Here is a 19,659-nt window from a genome sequence, read left to right on the forward strand (position 1 = left end):
TCCAGGGAAGCGGCGCGCCCGCAGCGGGCGCGGGGCTGCTGCGGGAGACTGGCAGCGCGGGCCGCGAGCGCGCGGACTGGCGGCGGCGGCAGCTGCGCAAAGTGCGGAGTGTGGAGCTGGACCAGCTGCCGGAGCAGCCGCTCTTCCTCACCGCCTCGCCGCCCTGCCCATCTACTTCCCCGTCGCCGGAGCCCGCGGACGCGGCTGCAGGAGCGAGTGGCTTCCAGCCCGCGGCGGGACCGCCACCCCCGGGCGCGGCGAGTCGCTGCGGCTCCCACTCTGCCGAGCTGGCGGCCGCGCGGGACAGCGGCGCCCGGAGCCCCGCGGGGGCCGAGCCGCCCTCTGCAGCGGCCCCCTCCGGGTGAGCGGCGGGCCGGGCCGGGCGGGCAATGAATGAAGCGAGCGCGCCGCGCGGCTCTCCGGGCTCCGCTCGTGGGGCCCCGCGACCTCGATCCCTGAAGGTCGGGCGGCTCCCGGGACGGCGTGGGGACGGGACGGGAACGTGCGGGAGAGTTTGTTATTGTTTGCGGACATGTGACAGGCGTGCAAGCCGCGAAGGTGCGGGGCTCCCGGGACCGGGTCCTGAGAGCCCCCACGGCGCGCAGTGAGTGGGGGACCCGGAGCGCGAAGGTGACGGCGGTGTGGGTCTGCGCGCTTGTGACAGGATAGAGCCCCTCGGCCCCACGGGGACGCGCGCCCGCGAGCAGGTACCGGGGCCGGGCTCAGGCGGCGCGCCCCGGGCGGCCGGGGGATTCCGGGGACTGCGGGGAACGCCTGTCAAAGCGACGCGGGCGGATGCTGCGGGCTCGCGGGGCGGCCGGGTCTGCGGGGACTCCGTGGCTCCCCTCCTGCGTGTCCCTGGGAATTCCTACCGCACCTCGGGGGCTAGAGCGCCCGGTGCTAGGAGTTTGAATCCGCCTTTGAAGTTAGCGTTTGGCGGAATGCTGTGGGATCCAGGACCGGATGTGTCAGCCATTCAGCTTCAAAGCTGTGGGGACTGCGCCCCGCAGCCCCGCTGCGTGGCGGGGACAGGGACGGTGCGGGGCTGCGGCTTTGCTCACAGGGGTCTTCCGGTGCACCACAAGTAGGATGTGCGTAAGATAGTTTACACCAACGGCTCTTTGGCCTCGCCCTTTTTTGGCTACTGGAAAATTTTCTGTTAGAGGAAATTCTTTTACGTATATGAGACTTTTAAAAATTCTGATGAAAATGCACAGAAGCATAAAATCTTGATGGGTATGTGAAGCTTGCTGGATTTGTTTTCGTGATAGTCACCCGGTGGCCCCGTAGAATTTCTTGACGTTTACTATGGGTGGAGAGTGTTTTATTGTGTGTCGAATCTGACAGTAGGAATCCTTGGTTTCGGTTAGTTATCTAAAGTAATTTGACCCCTTTTTGTGCCCTGGATTGTTTAAAATCACGGTCCGTTTATTACTTAGAGGTCGTTTTCCCTCCCCCACTCCCCACCTCCAGTAGTAAAAAGTGTGCTGACCCCTGGGCTCTGGCAGTATGGGGAGGAAGGTAGGCAGTCAGTCGCCAACCCAACTGCAGCCTTCTGTGTGCACTTGTACACGTATCTTCCTCTAGGGTTTCCTGTTTCTGTGCAGATTAGATTAAAACTTTACCAGAATAATTCTTAGGTGGCATCTCTTACTACAGATCAACTGCAGATGAAAGAGAAAAAACACTAACTCAAACTTTGAGGAATTAATTTTATCTAGTTCTGTGAGACCTGATTTTTTTTCTATATGATAATACAGTTGGCCACACTTCAGCATTTATAAAGTCAATGTAATGACCTATGAATATAGCATGAGAGCTGTAACAGCAAAAATGATATATAGAACGTTAATGTTGCCTCTAGACACAAAATTGGAGGGCCAGGGTGAGGGCAGGTAGAACTGAATACCTGGGCAATCTGTATTTTGCATTTTCTTTTTTCTCTCTTTATCCCTTTAAGGAGTGACTTAAAACTGCAAAGGCTCTCTATAAAATAAATACTGTTAACTAGAATTCAGTTGGTGCATCTCAAATGTTATATCTGATAGCTACATTTGCTGTAAAATATTGATTATCTTTTTTAAATAATACTAATACCCCCTCCAGTTTTCGTAGCACTGGTTTGAAATTCACTTCAAATCTGCTGGTATAAAGCATATCATGATGAAGAGGTTATACAAAAATACTGTCATGTGTTTTGGGTTTCCTGTTATGATGCTTCATTATTTTATCACTTAAAATCTTGGGGAAATGTTTATAAAACAGTCATAAAATCTCAACTGAACAGTATGTTCCCCTTTTTCAGGTAGTTTGCATTCATACTTTGAGGAGGAAGATTTAATACTGATATTTTGTAGGTTTGTATTCAGCAGTAGAGAGCTGAAGACCCCCCCCCCCGTGTATCTAAAGACCTATTGCTTTTTTGTTGTTGTTGGGTTTTTTTGTTGTTTTTTATCGTTTCTAAACTTTGAATGTAGAAATTGAAAGTTTAGAAAACACACATTTGTAAAAGATAAGTTATGGGAAATTTATTAAAGTCAAAAATTGTATGTCTCCCCCCCTCCCCCTTCAGTGAAATAACTCAAGTCAGTGAAAGTTTGTGCCTGTAAGTGGCGCCCAAGGGTTTGGAATATTTTTTTTCCCTTATACTACAGAATAAGGGGCTTTTCCTTCCTATTTACTGCCTTTGAAGAAAAATTGCAGTGTTACTGTCCATTGAACAGGCTATTGTGAGTCTGGCAGGTATAATTACTCTATCCTATTTTTGTAGCTTCAACCAAACTATCAATTTGCTACCCTGTGAAAGAGCAAGATATGCTATGCTTGTTACTGTTAACTTTGTTTAAAACTAGAGATAGTTCATAAGCCGCCTTTGCTTCCTCATAGGCCTCAGTTTCACTTCCTTTTAGAAGCTGTTAGACTAAAAATACAGCTCACTGATCCTTTGCTAGAGGGGAGGTATAAAAACATTAATAATAAACCTAAAAATAAGTCCTTTCAAGCCGAGTAGATGATTCTCTAAAATCATAGATGTAGCCCTAGAAGTTGGCCCTGAGCTCTGGTGCTTAGGATTTCTCTCCAGGTTTTGTGTTAAACTAGGTAAGGAAATTAACTGTATTTTTAAAAGATTAACCTTATTAAATTGGGTTCTGGAAGAGAAATATCAGAGCTAGAGTGGTTGCCAGCGTTTGTTTTCTCTTCATATCTGATCTTGGCAAGAGTGACTGGTTAACCGACATTCCTTACTATATGATTTCCAATATACTATAATGACTCCATTTTGTTAGATAGGCAAACAGGAAGGAGCCCCGTTGATTGATACTTCTGTAGCGCTTCAAAAGTAGCGTGATGTGTTGCCCATTGTGGAAATGGTCACTGACATGTGGGCCTGAAGATTTCAAACTGTGCGAGAAAGGGATATTCTGTTGCTTTCAGCAAGAAAAAAACAACCAGCTACCATTTGCCTAGGCAGAGTCGGTCGGCTCCCCTGTCCTTGACCCTGCTGGCCAGTTCCAAAGGAAGAAGTGATGTGGTACAAGCAGTCAGGGAGAGTGGGTTATTCTGAGGAAGTCTGAGGGACGGTCCAAGATGCTGTTAGTGTTGCCTTTGCATTCTGAGTTCTCCGTGCTTCCCTCAGCTGAGGGGAGATCTGTGTTAAAGGGAGTGGGAAAGTGTGGCATGGGGAGGTCTTGGTCCATGGCGGGCACTGCTGACCCCGCGCCTGCACTTTTCAACATAGGATGATTTGTTGGCATCACGAGTGCCAGGTACATCCTGTAGACTGGTCGTCTTCCTTAGTCCTGGCCTTTCTGTATCTTTAGTTAAAAGTTACAGTTGCTGAGGAATGTAAAGGGAACAGGTAAAGCCAGGAGGTAGACAAACGCTTGCCCACCCGAGCAAGGCCTTGGGTTGATGGCTAGCATATGGAATATTTAAAAAAAAAAAAATAACAATATCTTTAAGAAAATTACTTGAGAATATTTTTAATCATGAAAGAAGTCAGGACCAGAATTAAAGTAAATGACTCACCAGAAGCGGGGACGTTATTTGTCTGGTACCCTTTAGATCAGTAAACGTAAGGATTTTACCAGTGGCTTAAAATAACACTTGGTGGGTTTGTAGATAAGATGTGTATGCTTTTAATACAGTCAGCTTCCTTGCCTTCTGTGCGGCTGACAGACTACATAGATCACCTTGTTAATTGCCACTGCAGCCCTCGCAGGCACGGTAACCTCTGCTTGGGTAGGTAAAAATTAATTGGACGTAGAAAACCCCCACGATCCCTCAGCTACAGACAAGAGTTAGGACCCGACCCAAGTCAGCCTGCCTCTGTGGCCACTTCCTCTCGTTAGTTTTTGCTGTTTCTATTTTTGTTTTCAAGTTAATTATTCAATTAATTGATGAACTTTAAAACGGAAGTTGCCCTGTAGGAGTTGTGAGAGGTCGGGCTCGCCCGGACTCTGCCCTGCTTGTACAGATATAACACCTTCTCACAGCCGTGCGTGGGCACAAGGATTTTACAAGTAAGTACTATCTATGTCCCCCCCCCCCCAGTGTCCCTCCTCTGGCAAAGAGGATGAATGATTAGTGTTGAAAGTTTCTTAGATTTGTGCCATATTAAATCATAAGTGAAAGGAGACAAAGAAGTCGGAATAGTGTTCCCACTGTCTTAGAGTTCATTCATTCAGTGTAGATGAACTTTGCAAGACAGTGGTCTGGTTGATCGAAAGGTCACTAGTACAGAGCCTGGGTTTCAGTTGGTGGATGGTAGAGCGAACGTGTTTCATGATCCTGTATTAAGTGCAGAGAGGGCGAGAGAGCAAGGGGGGGGGGGGAGATAGAGACAGAGAGACACGAGAGACACAGACCAAAATCCATCCTCTGAGCCTCACCCACAGCATTAGGTGAATACAACCACACCTTCCTGGCTCCCTGAGGCCAGTTACTGACTGACTTCCCAGCCTCATAGTCAGTAGGTAGGAAAGGTGGCTTTGCCCTCTCCTGTATCTGGTGTGCTTGGTTTTGGCTCCTTTCTGGTTTTTTGCCCTTCTCTCAAAACAGGCCTGTTGGGTTTGGGCGCAGCAGCAGTAAACAGATGCAGGTCTGGTTCACACTCTTTCTGCCTGCTCTTACTAAGAGGGATGGAGACAAAGCTGCAGGTTCAGGCATGACTGGTTTTTTTTTTTTCCTGTTCTAAGAGAAAATTAAAATGAGGGAACGGGAGCAGGAAATTCAGTATCTGCCAACACTGGTTTTAAACCTCGGCCCTTATTATTCGTAAAAGCAGCTCCTGATAGTTAGGAAAACAACGCAAGGGAACGCAGAATGTGTTCCAGGGCGTGGGATGATCAGGATAGCCTGTTTCCTCTGCCGTTCTGTGCTGCACCCCAGTTAATACGGGTATGCTTGCTATGGAAAGGGTGTTGTTCAGTTATGTCAGCATTTCAATCGTTCGTTGCCTTGATACTTTGATATTATAGACTTTAGATGTGATACATTGCTAGGCAGAAATTTTAAGTCTTAACCAGATGTACATTTCAAGTGCATGGCTGTTATCTGGGAATTCCTGCTGTGGCCATTGGACCTCCTGAACACTCGAGGAAGTCCCTGGAGCCACATAGTACAATACATACTGTTCTGTAGTTAGGATAATAAGTTTGTCACATGCGTGCCCTTCTGTCCAGGGTGTGTGTGGAGAGAGGAGGGGATAGAGACTAGACTGTATAGGTGGGACGTTTGCTTTCTAGTTGGCCCAAGTACTCATTAAATGATATGTTACAATGTCGTCTTCAAACAGGTCTTACAACATCCTGAATACTAAGTACCAGATCAGGAATTGTAATTCCCAGCATGGATTTTTATGTTTTGTACATATATGTTTTGCTTGGTGTTGAGCAGAAGTTTTGTTGGTATTTAGTAAGCAGTCATTGAAAATTTTGACTTATAATTTGAAAGCTATAATAATTGAAATATTTCAGTAACTTACATGTAACTATAACTGGAGCCATATGCAAGCTGTCAAGTACTGAGAAATTGAGCTCTAGTATCTAATGACTTGGGTAGCTGGTACACCTTTCTCCACGACTTTAGCAGTTCTTCCTTGGAGATTGTCTCCACCCTTTGGGACATTAGAATTCAGAATGGCCCTAAGCTTTCTCTAGTCCGTCTCCTTACATTGACCATTCAGAATAACTGGAGTTTGTTTTCCTGGTCATGACCTCCCTGGACCTCAGACTGTACCAGAACCAAGCTGCTGTTCTTCCCTAAACCAGTGCTAACCCGTTCCTGCTCACTGAGTGCAGATACAGGACCCAGGCCTCCTCCTTGGCACCTGCCCACCTCTCCTTCAGCCTTGTTCACTCTCAGGTCATTTGCTACCTGCCTAGTCGTGGCATCCACCATGTGTCAGACTGCAGAGCGGCCTCTTGTGCAGCCTGGGTCTCACTCTTCCCTTTCTAGACCATTTTCCATGTTACATGCCTGAGAGACCATTTACATGCAAACCTCATCTTACATGTAAACCTAACCTTAGCTTCCTACCTCCAGAAAGACAAAGGAATTCTATTAAGTCCAAAAACTTCCTAAGGTTTTCACTGAAATACAGAGCAGCTGAGTCTCTCAGCATTTCCCTACCTGGCTGGGATGGCTCTACCGTCCTGACTCGCCCTTGTCCCTAGGTTCACTTCCTTCATTTCCTCAAACTCTGAACACTGCCTCCTGCTGGCAGTCTGTACGTTCTGTGTTCCCCTGCCTCGAGTCTCCCTCAGTACTTAAGGCAGCCTCAATGTTGAAATCTTAGTCCCTTGTCCCTTCCGTAAGGAAACTTTTCCACTTGCCCAGTCTGAATTTGTGGTACAGTGGGGCACCTCACTGTTGACATTGTTGAGATGTTAAATTTAACTCCTTGTTGACTGACTACTGGCCCCAGAAGAATGGCCTGAGTGGACAGGGCTGTGGCTGGGTAGGATCCTAGCACCAGTGCATGCTCAACAGCTTGACAGCTGTCTGTGGAAACAGAACATGAGGGACAGCCTGCGTGCTCAGACAAGTGGATCCTGTGTTCTTCCCTCCGGTCAGATGTAGTTTATGACCTAGCTGAGAGGCTCAAGCAGTAAAGCATAGACTCAACTCACAGGCTCTCGATGGGCTGGCTGGAAAGTTTCTGGGCTTGTAGCAGACGTGGTGCCTCCAGTAAGTAGGTCAGCTCAGTGTGTCTGGAGCATGTGGCTGTACTACCTGGTTGCCTTCAGGTGTAAGGAGTTTGCTCAGTGCTTAAGACTTTTCTGTACTGACTGGGGAGTTGAGAATGCACACATAGGGATAAGTACTTGCATAAGGGTGTTGGGCCTTGATATATAACTATTTTATAAAGTCCTCAGTATGGTGTTTAATTTTAAGATACACTTCTAGGATTTTTGTCTTTGAAAACTGGCTTCTAAGATTTATAGTCTTGGTAAGTCACTTGGGGATGAGTAGGAGGCCAAATTCACATTCAAGAGAAGATTCGCTAGGCAAGCACTGTATGAGATTTCAGGCGCCTGCACTGGACTCATGTAACAGGAACCAGACAGGAGGTAACTGAACCCAGCAGGTCCCTCACCTAGAGCACAGTTTAGTAACTAAGAGAGAAGGCCTCAGGCAGCCAAAGGGGGCGGGCCAGGGGAGGGTGGATTTGTGAAGTCCTTTGATTTTACAAGAGTCTCAGTGCAGGACTTTTTTGTGCAGGACTAACACTTATTTAGGAAGTTGCAGTCTTGGTCATTTGGTGTTCCTGCCCCACAGTAGTTAAAGGAACACAGTGTGGGCATTACAAGAGGCAGGTAGGTTCCTTTCTAGCAGAGGTATTAGCAAGCTGACCCAAGAGAGTGCAGGGAGGCAGAAGAGGAGAATTAGAATGTATATTCGGGGTCACCTGGTGTTGGGACAGTTAGCTCCGCCTGGGTAGACGTGCTTGTTTGTTAGAACAGAACCCCTTTGAACATCATAGTTTGAACATCAGTTTTTCCTAACCTGTAAAGTGAATGGAATCAAGACATAAAATCACTTTGCGTTATAACAGCAAGTATGGCTTCTTATTTAAAGTTCTCATTTTTCGGTTGTCTCAGACTTGTAATGTGTTAAGGAAATTTTCTCAGATTTTAATGCTGAAGGTGGTAAGCCTCTACTGAGTGTCTGCAGCTCTGCAGTCTAGACAGTGAATAAATGAAGTTTTCTTTGAACTACATGGAGTGGATGCTATTAGTTATTTCTAGTGAGTGTGTGTATTTCTAATGATATATAGACTCCTTGTGGAGTCTCTCTGTGGGAAAAATCTTTTTATTTGTTGGTCTGTGTCATGTTAAACCCTGCAAAAATTTTTTAATGACAATAAGCATAATGCTGCCAGCAATATATCTCAGCCTTTTCCCTAGATTTCCAAGGGTTCAGGCACTCAGTTCCAGCTGCCCACCCAGCATTGACCAAACTGTGTAAATTACTGAAGGTTTGGGGTTAATGAGAGTCACTTGCAAAACGTTGTGTGGTGTGTGTGCGTGTGTGTGTGTGTGGTGTGTGTGTGTGTTTGTGTGTGGTGTGTGTGTGTGTGTGCTAGAATAGTACAGTATGTCAGTTTCTACTCTTTTTCCTCTGAAAAGTATTTTAATTGGCTATATTTGTTACTGATTTTCAGGATTTCAGTTGGTGCTTTTTTATTGGACCTTAGATTTTTAAAAAGATGTGACAAGTTGGGGAGGTAGCTCAGTCATAAAGTACGCTTCACATTTGCAGAGGCTGCAACAAGAAAAGCAGACAGACAGACAGGCAGAAAAAGAAAGATATGCCAGAAAGGATGAATAGTGTCCTCTTTATGGTGCTGATGATTGATCCCAGAGTGTCCTGCGTGCTAGACAAGGGCTTTCCCAGTGAGCTAGATTGCCAGCCTTTATTAATATTCTTGAAAAGTGGGCTGTGTCTTGGGGGTAGGCATGAACATAGGATCTTATAGGTTGGCTTTAAACTCAGTATAAAGCCTGGCTGCCTGAACATGCTAAATCCCTCTGCTTCTGCTCTCCAGTGCCAGGATGATGCCACCACACCTGGCTTGGTTTGTCTTATTCTGAAATTACACATTTTATTTTTAGTATACTAAATATACACCTCTTTGCTGTCTATATTAATTCATCAATAAAATAATAAATAAAATGACATATATACATTCATATATATGTCACTAAAGCTTAATATATCAATTCAAAACAATGTAAATGTCTAAAGATAGACATATATGTGTATATACATATATGTATTCATAAACATATATATATGGAATGTATATACTTGAGCCCTTGGCTTTGTAAAATGAATATGCTGGCATAAACTGCTGTGTGAAAGGGAATGTGTATTTAAAATATAATAACACAGCCAGATTGCCATGTCAAACCTCATGTCAGTTTACATCCCCGCCACAGGAGGTGGCAGTGACCATTTTCCCAGCGTTAACAACATGGTATATTGCCATAATTGTGTTTCATCTTCTGTTTTTGTCAAGCTGGTGGGTAAAAGAAAGTTCACGCTTAAATTTGCATGCCTTAGCTTGATCTTTTCTTGGGGGGGGTTGGGGGTGTGTGTGAGAATTTTACATTCTTAAGTTACCAAATTTCAAGCTTTGTGCTAGATAAAGAAAGCCAGCCAGCCGGTGCCCGGAAACCAGAGTCTCTGCTGACTCAGCCGCTAGCTAGAGTGTCCTTGCTCAGGTGATGACTCTCTGGATCCAGCTGTCACCTGGGGAGGGCAGAGGGTGGCTCTGTCATGCACTCCTTGTGCTCTGTTGGGACTGAACTCTGTTGTCCCGGCCCCCCAGGCCTGTTAAGAAGAGCCCCCGTGGCCCACGGGATGCCTTCCTGGGTAGATGCTGGCACCATCTCCCTGCAGGCTCTGCTCTCACTCTTCTTCCACACCGGCAGCCTCACTCACCCTGAGCTGGCCTACCCTTCTCCCCCAACTGTCAGTGCAGGGTCCACGCCCTGTCAAACTTTTCTCCATCTTTAAAACGAAGCCCAATCTCCCTAATGCAGTTTAGGTGCTCTGGGATGCAGCTTCTTGTCATCCTTAAATCCCCCCACATAGAACACTTGAGCCCTTCCATTGTCACCGTTTAATGCTCCTGTCTGAAGGGCTCATTCTGCCTCCTCAGTGAAGTATTTTGTGTTTTTATTCTCTTTGAAATAAAGAATTATCGGTATTCTACTAAAAATAAATGTGTCTATTTGTGGAAGTCAGCACTGTGCTGAAAATACTGCTGAACTCCTTGGTTTAGAAGTTCTCTATATTTGCTGCTCTTAAAGCCTCTTCGTCTTCTCTTTGTCATTGTATGTGTGCACATGCCTTTCAGCACAGCAGTACCGACAGACAGACAGACAGGTGTCTGAAGCACACGCTGCAAAGTGAATCAAGTGTTCTAACTCACTGGTGTTAAAATTTGAGACGTGCGGCAGCAAGGCAAAAATGTTGGTACCAAGCCGAGACTGCCCTTGAGACTAATCCAAGGCCATCACGGGTCAGACAAATAGGCTCAAATGCTTCAAGCAGAGAGCCTGGCTGGGCATGAGCACGTCTGTGGCAGGTTTGTGTCAGCTGCCAGGCCTCCACAGCCCTTCTCCGTGAACCTGGAATGGTGTTCTTAGAGGAACGGAAGGGCAGCGCAGTGAGTGTGTTAGCATGAATGACCATGTGAGTCACCACTCCTGATTACGGGACACCATCCCTTCAATAAATAACCTTGAGTATCTGCTATGAGCTGGACATCAGGGTGCTGGGGACACTGTGGGGAGGAAGTCAGCTGTCCCGTGGTGTGTCCCTGAGGGTGTGTTGCGGACATCAGCCTGGCAGACATGCCTCTGAGTTCTGAAGCATTCTGAGGAGTGGGACGCTTGCAAGGGGCTTTCAAGAGACTCCACGGGTAAGTGTGTGTAAAGTCAGTGTCAGGAGTGATTAGAATCTGCCCCAGGTAGCTCAGGCAGCCCCACCTGAGTGGAGAGAGGGTGCAGATGGGGTTAGAATCTGCCCTGGGTAGCTCAGGCAGCCCCACTGAGTGGAGAGAGGGTGCAGATGGGGTTAGAATCTGCCCTGGGTAGCTCAGGCAGCCCCACCTGAGTGGAGAGAGGGTGCAGATGGGGCTCTGACACCTAGGACAAGGTCCCTGGCTGTGGCCAGCTGGAGAGCCAGACAGAGATCTCCACCTGGGTTTTGTTCCACGGACTGATCCTTAGGTCTCAGTGCTTGGAACTAAATAAAAAGCCTTTGTAGCTGGATGGGTAACCACGCCACACCAGGAAGTGGGTCAGCAGGCTCAAAGGAGGAGTTGCCGAGCTAGGAGCCAGACCTGCCAGCCACCTACCTACTGCTGTCAGGCCCCTGGGAATGAATACTACTCTGGAGTCTCGGCTCCAACATGAAGTTCACAGTAGGAGCAGGTGATGATGAGCCGAGATCCCTTTAAAGCTTCTCATTAACTGATACCACCACACATGACCTTGAAGGCTTGGACTTAGCTGCTCTTGTTCTTAGCAAAGGCCATCTGTGTACTTAGTGATCATCTTGTTAGAAATTCATTTCCCCTTACTATTTTGAAAGATTTTTCTACATGAAAAATTTTAAAAATGCAGCATTTAGATTCTGTGATGCAGGGTGAAGTAGCTGTCAGTCTGACTTGGGTGGCTGAGGTCCTTGAAACCCCTACCCAGTGCTGCTCACATACAAGTGCGGTTCAAAAGTAGACCCAGGAAGGAGTGGCAGGGAGCCTCTGAGGCCACTCAGAGCCACTGAGCTTCAGACTCAGGCTGTCCTGCCCAGCTGAGGTGAGACTCCTCCTCTGAGTGTCCTGGCCCACTTCCTGGTACACATCACTATAGCAGACGAGGGCTCTCAGCACTGTGAAGTTAAGTGTTTGCTTTACAGACCTCTGGTTGTCCTTCAAGTTCTTGTTCCTTTCTGAAATTTAATTTTGAAAGTTATTTTTGTGGGTAAATTTATTGAAAGTTGTTGTTTTTTTTTTTTTTAATTTATGAACTCTTGTGATTTCAAACCATAGACCACCCATGAAGAGAAGCTTAAAGTACTATAAAGAGAAGCAGTGGAAGGCTAGACCTGACCGAATACACCTGTAATCCCAGTGCTCAGGAGGCTGAAGGGAGAGTGTTCCAGGCTAGCCTGAGGGACATAGTGAGAGATCTGTCAGAACACACACACACACATACACACACACACACACACACACACATACACACACACACACACACACACACACACACACACCAAAGGGGGAGGGAAGGGTGCAATGAAGAAACTGTCATGTATGAAATACCATAAAGTACTGAAGGAATGTTTTTAAGGAAGCTTACAACTGAGGTGAGTGTTCTTTTGCAAAGGAAAAAAGAAACGAACAAAAAATAGAATGTGTTCAGCAGGCAGTAGCTAGTTAGGAAGCAGACCTGACAGTAGCTATAAACCTACTTCCTGCTAACTTCACTGCTTCCTTTTTAACTGAGAGTCAATTCTGCTAAGGGACATCCACCAGTAATGAGCTGAGCAATCCTTCAACTTGTGTCTGAGAAGGCTGGTTCGTAAGCACACACATGGTGGCAGCTTCTTAGTTAAAACTAAAAAACGTGTTACTTGGTGACAGTTTCTAATTGAGAAAGTTCATAATTATGTCTCAGGATTCCTTGTACATCATTTGGATAACAGTGGCAGGTTCTGGAAAAATACAAATCCAGCTGTGACTCCTTTTATTTTTCTTCAGCATCTAATAATTTTGCTTTCAAACTGCAGAACATGATGGCATTGAATTAAATGTGGAGTATGACAGACTGAGTGGTCTAGGCCTCGTGGTGACCCTAGCTTGATGGCGTTCACACAGACCTTACCTGTGGCTGTTTGTCCACACACCACTCTGAGGCTGCCCATAACTCACTGCAGAGCACTGGGACATTAGCAATTGCTCTTTGTCTCTGATTGGTGGTAAAGAACACCTGATCCTGCCTGCTTCTGCAAAGCCCGCCCCTTCACTGGCCGTTGCCTGCTCCTCAGTGTTGCAATATTGCAATCAGATATTGAGACGTGTTTGAGGCCTTACTGTGTGTTCCTAGCACGTGATTTCCAGACCGGACAGGATAAGGAGCAGAACAGTTGTTACAGACTCTGATTCCCGAGGCACCATTCTGAACCTTTGTGACAGATTGTGGTGGCTGGCTCTAGGTCCCCTCACTAGGAAATGAGGCAGCTGGACTGTCAGTCTGCACAGTGCACACTGAGCCCATCCTGCAGTCTCCAGAGTAGAGAGTAAGGCACTCTCCATTTCCAGAGGGTTTGCTAGGAGAGCTTTGACACCAGTGCCAAAGGCCTGGGAACAAAGCCTTCTCTCTGGGGCATAGGCCCAAAAGACAGTTTGGGCATCAGAGAGAAAAGGTTATGCTCAAGAACTTGTTACTTTTTCTTCTACCTCCTTCCTGGGCCAAGTTTTGTTGATACAAAGTCATTAGTGTCTGAAGTCAGCTTCTCTCTGAATCCAGCAACTTGGTAGGAAATGCATCCAGAATTTTGTTGTACAGTATAATGCTGTATACATGTTGATGGGTCCCCCAGATGCTAGATGTCACAGATCTTAATACATACAAGTAAGTTAGCAGAAAACTCTTTTCCAGGCTGGGGATGTAGTTCAGTTGGTAGTGTTCTCCTAGTGTTCTAAAGCCCCATTCAGTCTCTGTCACCACAGGAAACTGGGTGTGGGGCCTAGCTTGCACCCTCACTGTTCAGGAAGTGGAGACAAACCAGAAGTTCAAGACTAGCGTAAGGTTCCTGAAACCCTCTAGGGCAGTGGTTCTTAGTGGATCACATTTGGGGGAGGAGGGTCGAATGATTCTTTTACAGGGGTCACCTAAGACCCTCTGTATATCAGATTCTACAGTTCATAACAGTAGCAAGATGATAGTTGTGACGTAGCAAAAACAAAAACAAAACAAACCAACCGTTTATGGTTGGGTCCCACAACACGAGGAACTGTGTAAAGGGCTGCGGCATTAGGAAGGTCGAGATCCGCTGATCTAGAAAGAGGACCGAGGGCCACCTTCTGTAATGCGAAGCTGCTTCTGGTTAGTTGGTCACTCCTGTCCATCTCCCCTTGCCACGCCCTCCACAGCCCTCCACATTGTTCCTTCCTTCCTTCAGGTTCACCAACCTGCTCCCACACTGCTCTAGGATGCGCTACTGCAGGATGCTTAAATCAAGTTCTCTACAGCACCAAGGTGCTTGGAGCCGCTGTGTGCTCCGGTCCCCCTCGGCTTCCTCGGTGTGTTAGCTAAAGTGGATCCTGTTTTGTTGAGCATTGTGTGATTTAGCATTTGTTATGCCACGTTGCTAGCCTTTTGGTTTTGTCTTTTAATACTTGGGATTACCTACCCCAAACTCTCTGTCCTTGTAATTGGGTTCCTCTGCCTCAGCTTATTTCATTTTGTGTATATTTAGAGCACATGAGTTGATTTTATAATGATCAGAAATGTTTTAAATCACAAAGTTAGCTCAAAGCCAGAAAAATTTGCACTGTTGGCTGCTGATTTTTTTTTTGGCTAATTTTGATGCTGATTTAATGGTAATTTTTTGTTTGTTTGCTTTTTGGTTTTTTTGTTTGTTTGTTTAAGAGCATTAATAAGAAGCACTGGTGTTCCTATTTGCATGATTTTTAAAGGGTTTCAGCTTAGGAGTCTGCTTTAAATATTAATTCTTTTCTCCAATACTTAGGCAGTCATGTAAGTCAGAATCTTTTTATACATATTAAACACTCCTTCCTTAAATAATTAAAATTGTTTCAGAAATCTCGTCACTTGTCACTCTAACTTGTGCCTTCATGAGTCTTGCTGTTTTCTTTGATTCGCTGTGAACTGAGTTCAGAGACTAGAGTCATTGCAGAGACTGGCCTCTCTCTCACACAGGTTCCTGTCACCTGGGATTCCTCCCTGGAGCTGGGGGATGGGCCTTCTAGCTCCTGTGGCTTTCATTGTCTACAACAACACAGTAGTGTTCTGGAGTTGTCCTTAAAATATGGAAAGTGAGGCTGCAGGAAGCCTGTGTTGGGGTGGGGGGGGCGGGGCCTGGGCCACGTATGATGCTGAAGCATGGTGACCTCCCAGGCCCGAGGGTTCAGATCCCCCACAACTGTCCCCATAAGCAGGCACAGCTGCAGTCCTGGGTGTCGAAGCAGCCACAGACACTGCTTTTTAGGCTGGAGCAAGAGATAGAGGGTGGGAGGTGGGGAGCTAGTGAACTTCAAAACCCTCTTTCTAGGGAATTAGACCTTGAGAGAAGAGAGGAAGGCCACTCCCCAGAAGCCCTTGGGCCTCCTAATCTGTTTTCTGCAGTGACAAGATCAGATCCAGTCTCAAGTAAGGTAGAAGGTGAGGACCAACACAGGAGGCTGTCCTCAGCTTCCCCATATGCATACAGTACAGATGCCCCCACACCGCACCCCAGTGACCATCACAGGAGGCTGTCCTCAGCTTCCACATATGCATACAGTACAGATGCCCCCACACCGCACACCAGCGAAGCACTCCAAATTCCTGAGAAACTACACACAGTTGTAGATCTGAATGTGTTTACTGTGATGTGCAATAGGCTCCAAATGGAGTCTCCTTATTACACACTCAGGGGCTGCGGGGGGGGGGGGGTGTTTTGGTTTCTTTGGTTGGTTTTGGGGTTTTCTGCCAGCAGAATGAGAAGTGTGTGGGTGTACACATTCCTTAAAAGTAATTGTTAGCACCTGTGGAGCGCTTCACCTTGCTCTGAGAGCTTGTCCAAACTCTTGGCTCTCATGGGGATCATTCTTGTGTTGCAGATGGGAATAATTCAGGAGGTTGGGTGGGAAAGGAAAGAGCGGCCTGAACCGCAGTCCCTCTGCCCGTAACCCAGTGACCTGCACCCTCCCCGGAGCGTCCTGGTTCCTCAGGCATTTGGAAAGTCACTTCTTAACGAACTAGCTGCAGCATAGCTCAGGCTACCAGAAGACAGCTAGTTTTCTCTTCCGGCAGTTTTCATTCTAAACTCATTTGAGATTTGTATTGTTTTTCCCCTTTTGGCATGTTTGAGTTGTTGGTCAAGCCTCGAAACTCGCTTAACTGGAGATAATATCTAAGACCAGCAGCCCGTGTAAGGTTCTGCCTAAATAGTGCTCAGGTCATTTATTCTCCTACTGTTATCTGTTCTACTAGTGAAGTAAGTTAAGGCGTGTCAGTGGGCATCTTTGATAATTAAAAGCCCTTGGTGGCTCTGAACTCAGTCATCTGCCATCCCTGCAAAGGAGATTATCTTTGAGTTAACTATGGAGCGGTACTCAGACAAGACCAAGTCTTAAGGGAAGGTGCACGTTTTCAGCCTGTGTCTCTCGTGTTTAATTATTTTCTTTAGTATGAATCGTGTGTTTGCTACCCCCTAAATTTTATTGATCAGCTGCCTTAACTCAATGCCCAAGTGGCCCGGTTGCTGTGTGGATGCCACTGTTCCAGAAACTAAGATGTTCCCTTAGTGAAAGCTGGACCTGGGGAGGTCCACCTGGTGCGACGCCTGGCTTCCTAGCTGCTGCTTGATTACTCGGAGCTAGTCTCACAATGAACTCTTGGAGACAGTCGAGATGTGTGCTCCCCTAGAAAATGACAGCCTCCTTCCTGGGTGTGCTGCATCCGAGACTCCTCGGAGAAAAAGAACATGTGTAAAGTTGATCTCATGTCTCACTACACTCATAGTAATTTGCCTTCAGGACTGTGTTTCCCTCTGATGTTACTTCTAAGAACATGACTGACAGACATGTTGATGGGGGAGAAATTAATGTATGGTCCCTAATGACAAATGTGATTCCTTGATAGGTAGGTACTTCTGAAAGGGCAACAGAGAAACATCTGGTTGCTCTCTAAGACCAGTACTTCCTAGAAGAGAGCAGAGAGGACCCTACAGAAGACCTGGGACATTGCCAAGTGAGGGACACAAGAGAGGCCAGGAAGAGGACTTTCCCAGAGAGCAGATGGTTGGCAGCAAATGAGGGCCACAGGGGATGACAGGAACTGTCCCAAGACAGCAGCTTATGGAGTGATGGAGTATCAGTTGCTGTACGTGTGGAACAGAAGGCAGATGGGAGCACAGGCTAGCTCTAGGCAAGCCTGGGGAGGAGGGAGGCTGGAGAGAGGTGAAGCCAGATGGTTTGCAAAGACTGAGCATTTGGAGGCTGTTAGGTTGGTTTCTGTCTTAAGACAGGAAGGGACAGATTTTCACAGATTTTTGGAGTCAAGTGTTTGTTTGTTAAGTAGTGAGTGTGCTTTTCTGACACATTTCTCCAGGAGGAAGTTTAGTCAGGCTTGATTGGGAGTTAGGAGGAAGCCATCTATGTTGAAGCATTTGCCATGGTAATGACATGAAGTATGCACATAGGAGTTTTTCTGTCTACATTATTATAGTTCAAGGTGTAAGGCAACACTGGCTCAGCAGATTCGTTAATGGGCTGTGCATGAAGTATGCACATAAGAGTTTTTCTGTCTAAATTATTATAGTTCGTGGTATAAGGCAACACTGGCTCAGCAGATTCGTTAATGGGCTGTGCCAGATTCTAGGAACACAGCAGTGACAACACAAATTCCCTCACAGGCAGTGCATCTTAATGAAAATGGTTCTTGCGTGTGCCCAGGTTCGGCACTGTGCTCTAGTCATGTGGCTCTGTCCTGTTTTGCTGTTTCTTGGTTTTTTGTACTCGTGTTAAAATGTTGTAAATGCATACTTTAACACTTCAGTCCAATGTTCTGTGATCGTAATTGTCCTTTCAAATCATCCTGTACAGATTCTGTGTAGCCCGTGTGTGTGTGTGTGTGTGTGTGTGTGTGTGTGTGTGTGTGTGTGTCTGGTGACAATCACACTTGCCTGTTGTAGAAGCAGGGGGTGGCAGCACCTGGTGCGTAGTATCTGAGTGCTCCAGAAATGAGTAGAATATATCAAAGTCTCAGTAATTGTTTACAAAAACAATTTGAGACTTAGAGATACTATCTGTACCTTACTCTCTTGTACATGGAATCCTTTCTCAGGATGGACAGTGTAAGATTGTAGCTAATAAAATAGAAAGTTTTATTCCAGTGTTCTGTTTCGAGACAGAATCCTGCTAAATAGTCCTGGCTTGTCTCCTACCTCTCCTGAGACTACAAGCCTGCCCAGGCTCCCAGGTTATTCTTTGACTTTTGTCTTGGTTTCTTTTGTGGTTCTGGGTAAGCAAGTATCATACCATTGAGCTACATCCCAGCTCCAAAGAGCAGTCTATCATCCCATACTTACTTGGAATGATGAACAGAACAGATTGAGTCTTGTGGCTTGATTTAATTCATTTGTATATTTTAATCACATGCTTTTTTACCTAAACCTTTTCTGTGTATCTTTGCCAGTCTTGAAAGTCTTGGAATAAACTTGAAAACTGCAGAAATAAAAGCACCTCTGTTGTAGTAAAAAAGAGGTGTGTGTCTCCAAGGCCAGAAGACAGACCCAGGAAACGAACCCTCAGGTGCAGCCACCTGAGGGTCTGCCTTTTTTTTCCTCTTCACTTAAGATGGCTTTTTCAGAATGGTACTGGGGTAACTTATATTCACACTCAGAATAAAACTAGGCCCCAGTTTTTTTCCTTGTACAAAATCAGTCTAGGGTGAACCAAAGACCTTAATGTGGGACTTAATTACTTAAAGATATAAGCGTAGACAAGACTTTCTGAACAGTCTGCAGTGGCTCAGGAGATACTGCAAGAATTAGAAAAGCTCCCACACACCATGTTTCCTGGCTGCTCATCTGACCGAGTTAATATCCAGTATATATAAAGAATTAAAACTCATAAAAATAGCCCAGTCAATAGTAAAGCAAACGAATAGGCAGCTCTCAAAAGAAGTACAAATGACCAGCAAATGAACATGTTGAACATGGGAAAATGTCACCATCCTTGACCACTGGAGAAGTGCAAAGCAAAACTACAATGTAGTAGTGTATGGATGTGATCCCAGCATAGGGGAGTATAGGAGCAGGAAGGTCATCCTCACTTACATAGTGAGTTCAAGACCAGCCTTAGCTACATAAGACACCGTCTTAAAAACCCAAAAAGGAAAAACTGCTTTGAGATTCCTGCCTTCTGGAAAACAAGCACCTGCTGCTGAGGATGGGGCTATGACCTGCTAGTAGAAATGTTAACTGGTTTAACTAGGCTGTGACCTGCTAGTAGGAATGTTAACTGGTTTAACTGCTATGGCAGTCAGTGTGGGGGTTCCTTAGAAAAGCACAAGTAGAATTGCTGTGTGATCTAGCTGTACCGCCCCCAGTAGATTGCTAAAGAATCTGTAAGGCATACAGCCAGGTTAGCTGTCTGTCCATCCGACTAGGTAAAGAAAACGGGCTGTGAGCATACACACAAGGCACGTTTATTTAGACACAGGAAAACAAAACCATGTTGTTTGCAGGAAAATGGGCAGATGTTAAAATAAACCAGACTCAGATAAGTATGGACTGTTTTTTTCTCGTCTGTGGAACAGTGGTGTGTGTGTGTGTGTGTGTGTGTGTGTGTGTGTGTGTGTGTGAGAGAGAGAGAGAGAGAGAGAGAGAGAGAGAGAGAGAGAGAGAGAG

At 46.1% G+C, this 19,659-nt stretch overlaps 1 protein-coding gene across 1 annotated transcript in view; it reads left to right on the forward strand.

The window, feature by feature from the left end:
- The window catches only part of Map3k1 (mitogen-activated protein kinase kinase kinase 1), a 64,311-nt gene that overhangs the window by 1,005 nt on the left and 43,647 nt on the right, over positions 1-19,659 (forward strand). The window contains exon 3 of the mRNA XM_028783353.1: positions 6-361. Coding sequence (XP_028639186.1) covers positions 6-361 — 356 coding nt within the window. The remainder of the gene's footprint in view (positions 1-5; positions 362-19,659) is intronic.

This window comes from Grammomys surdaster, unplaced genomic scaffold (genome assembly GCF_004785775.1).
Source record: "Grammomys surdaster isolate TR1022 unplaced genomic scaffold, NIH_TR_1.0 99, whole genome shotgun sequence".
NCBI classification, from domain to species: Eukaryota; Metazoa; Chordata; class Mammalia; order Rodentia; family Muridae; genus Grammomys; species Grammomys surdaster.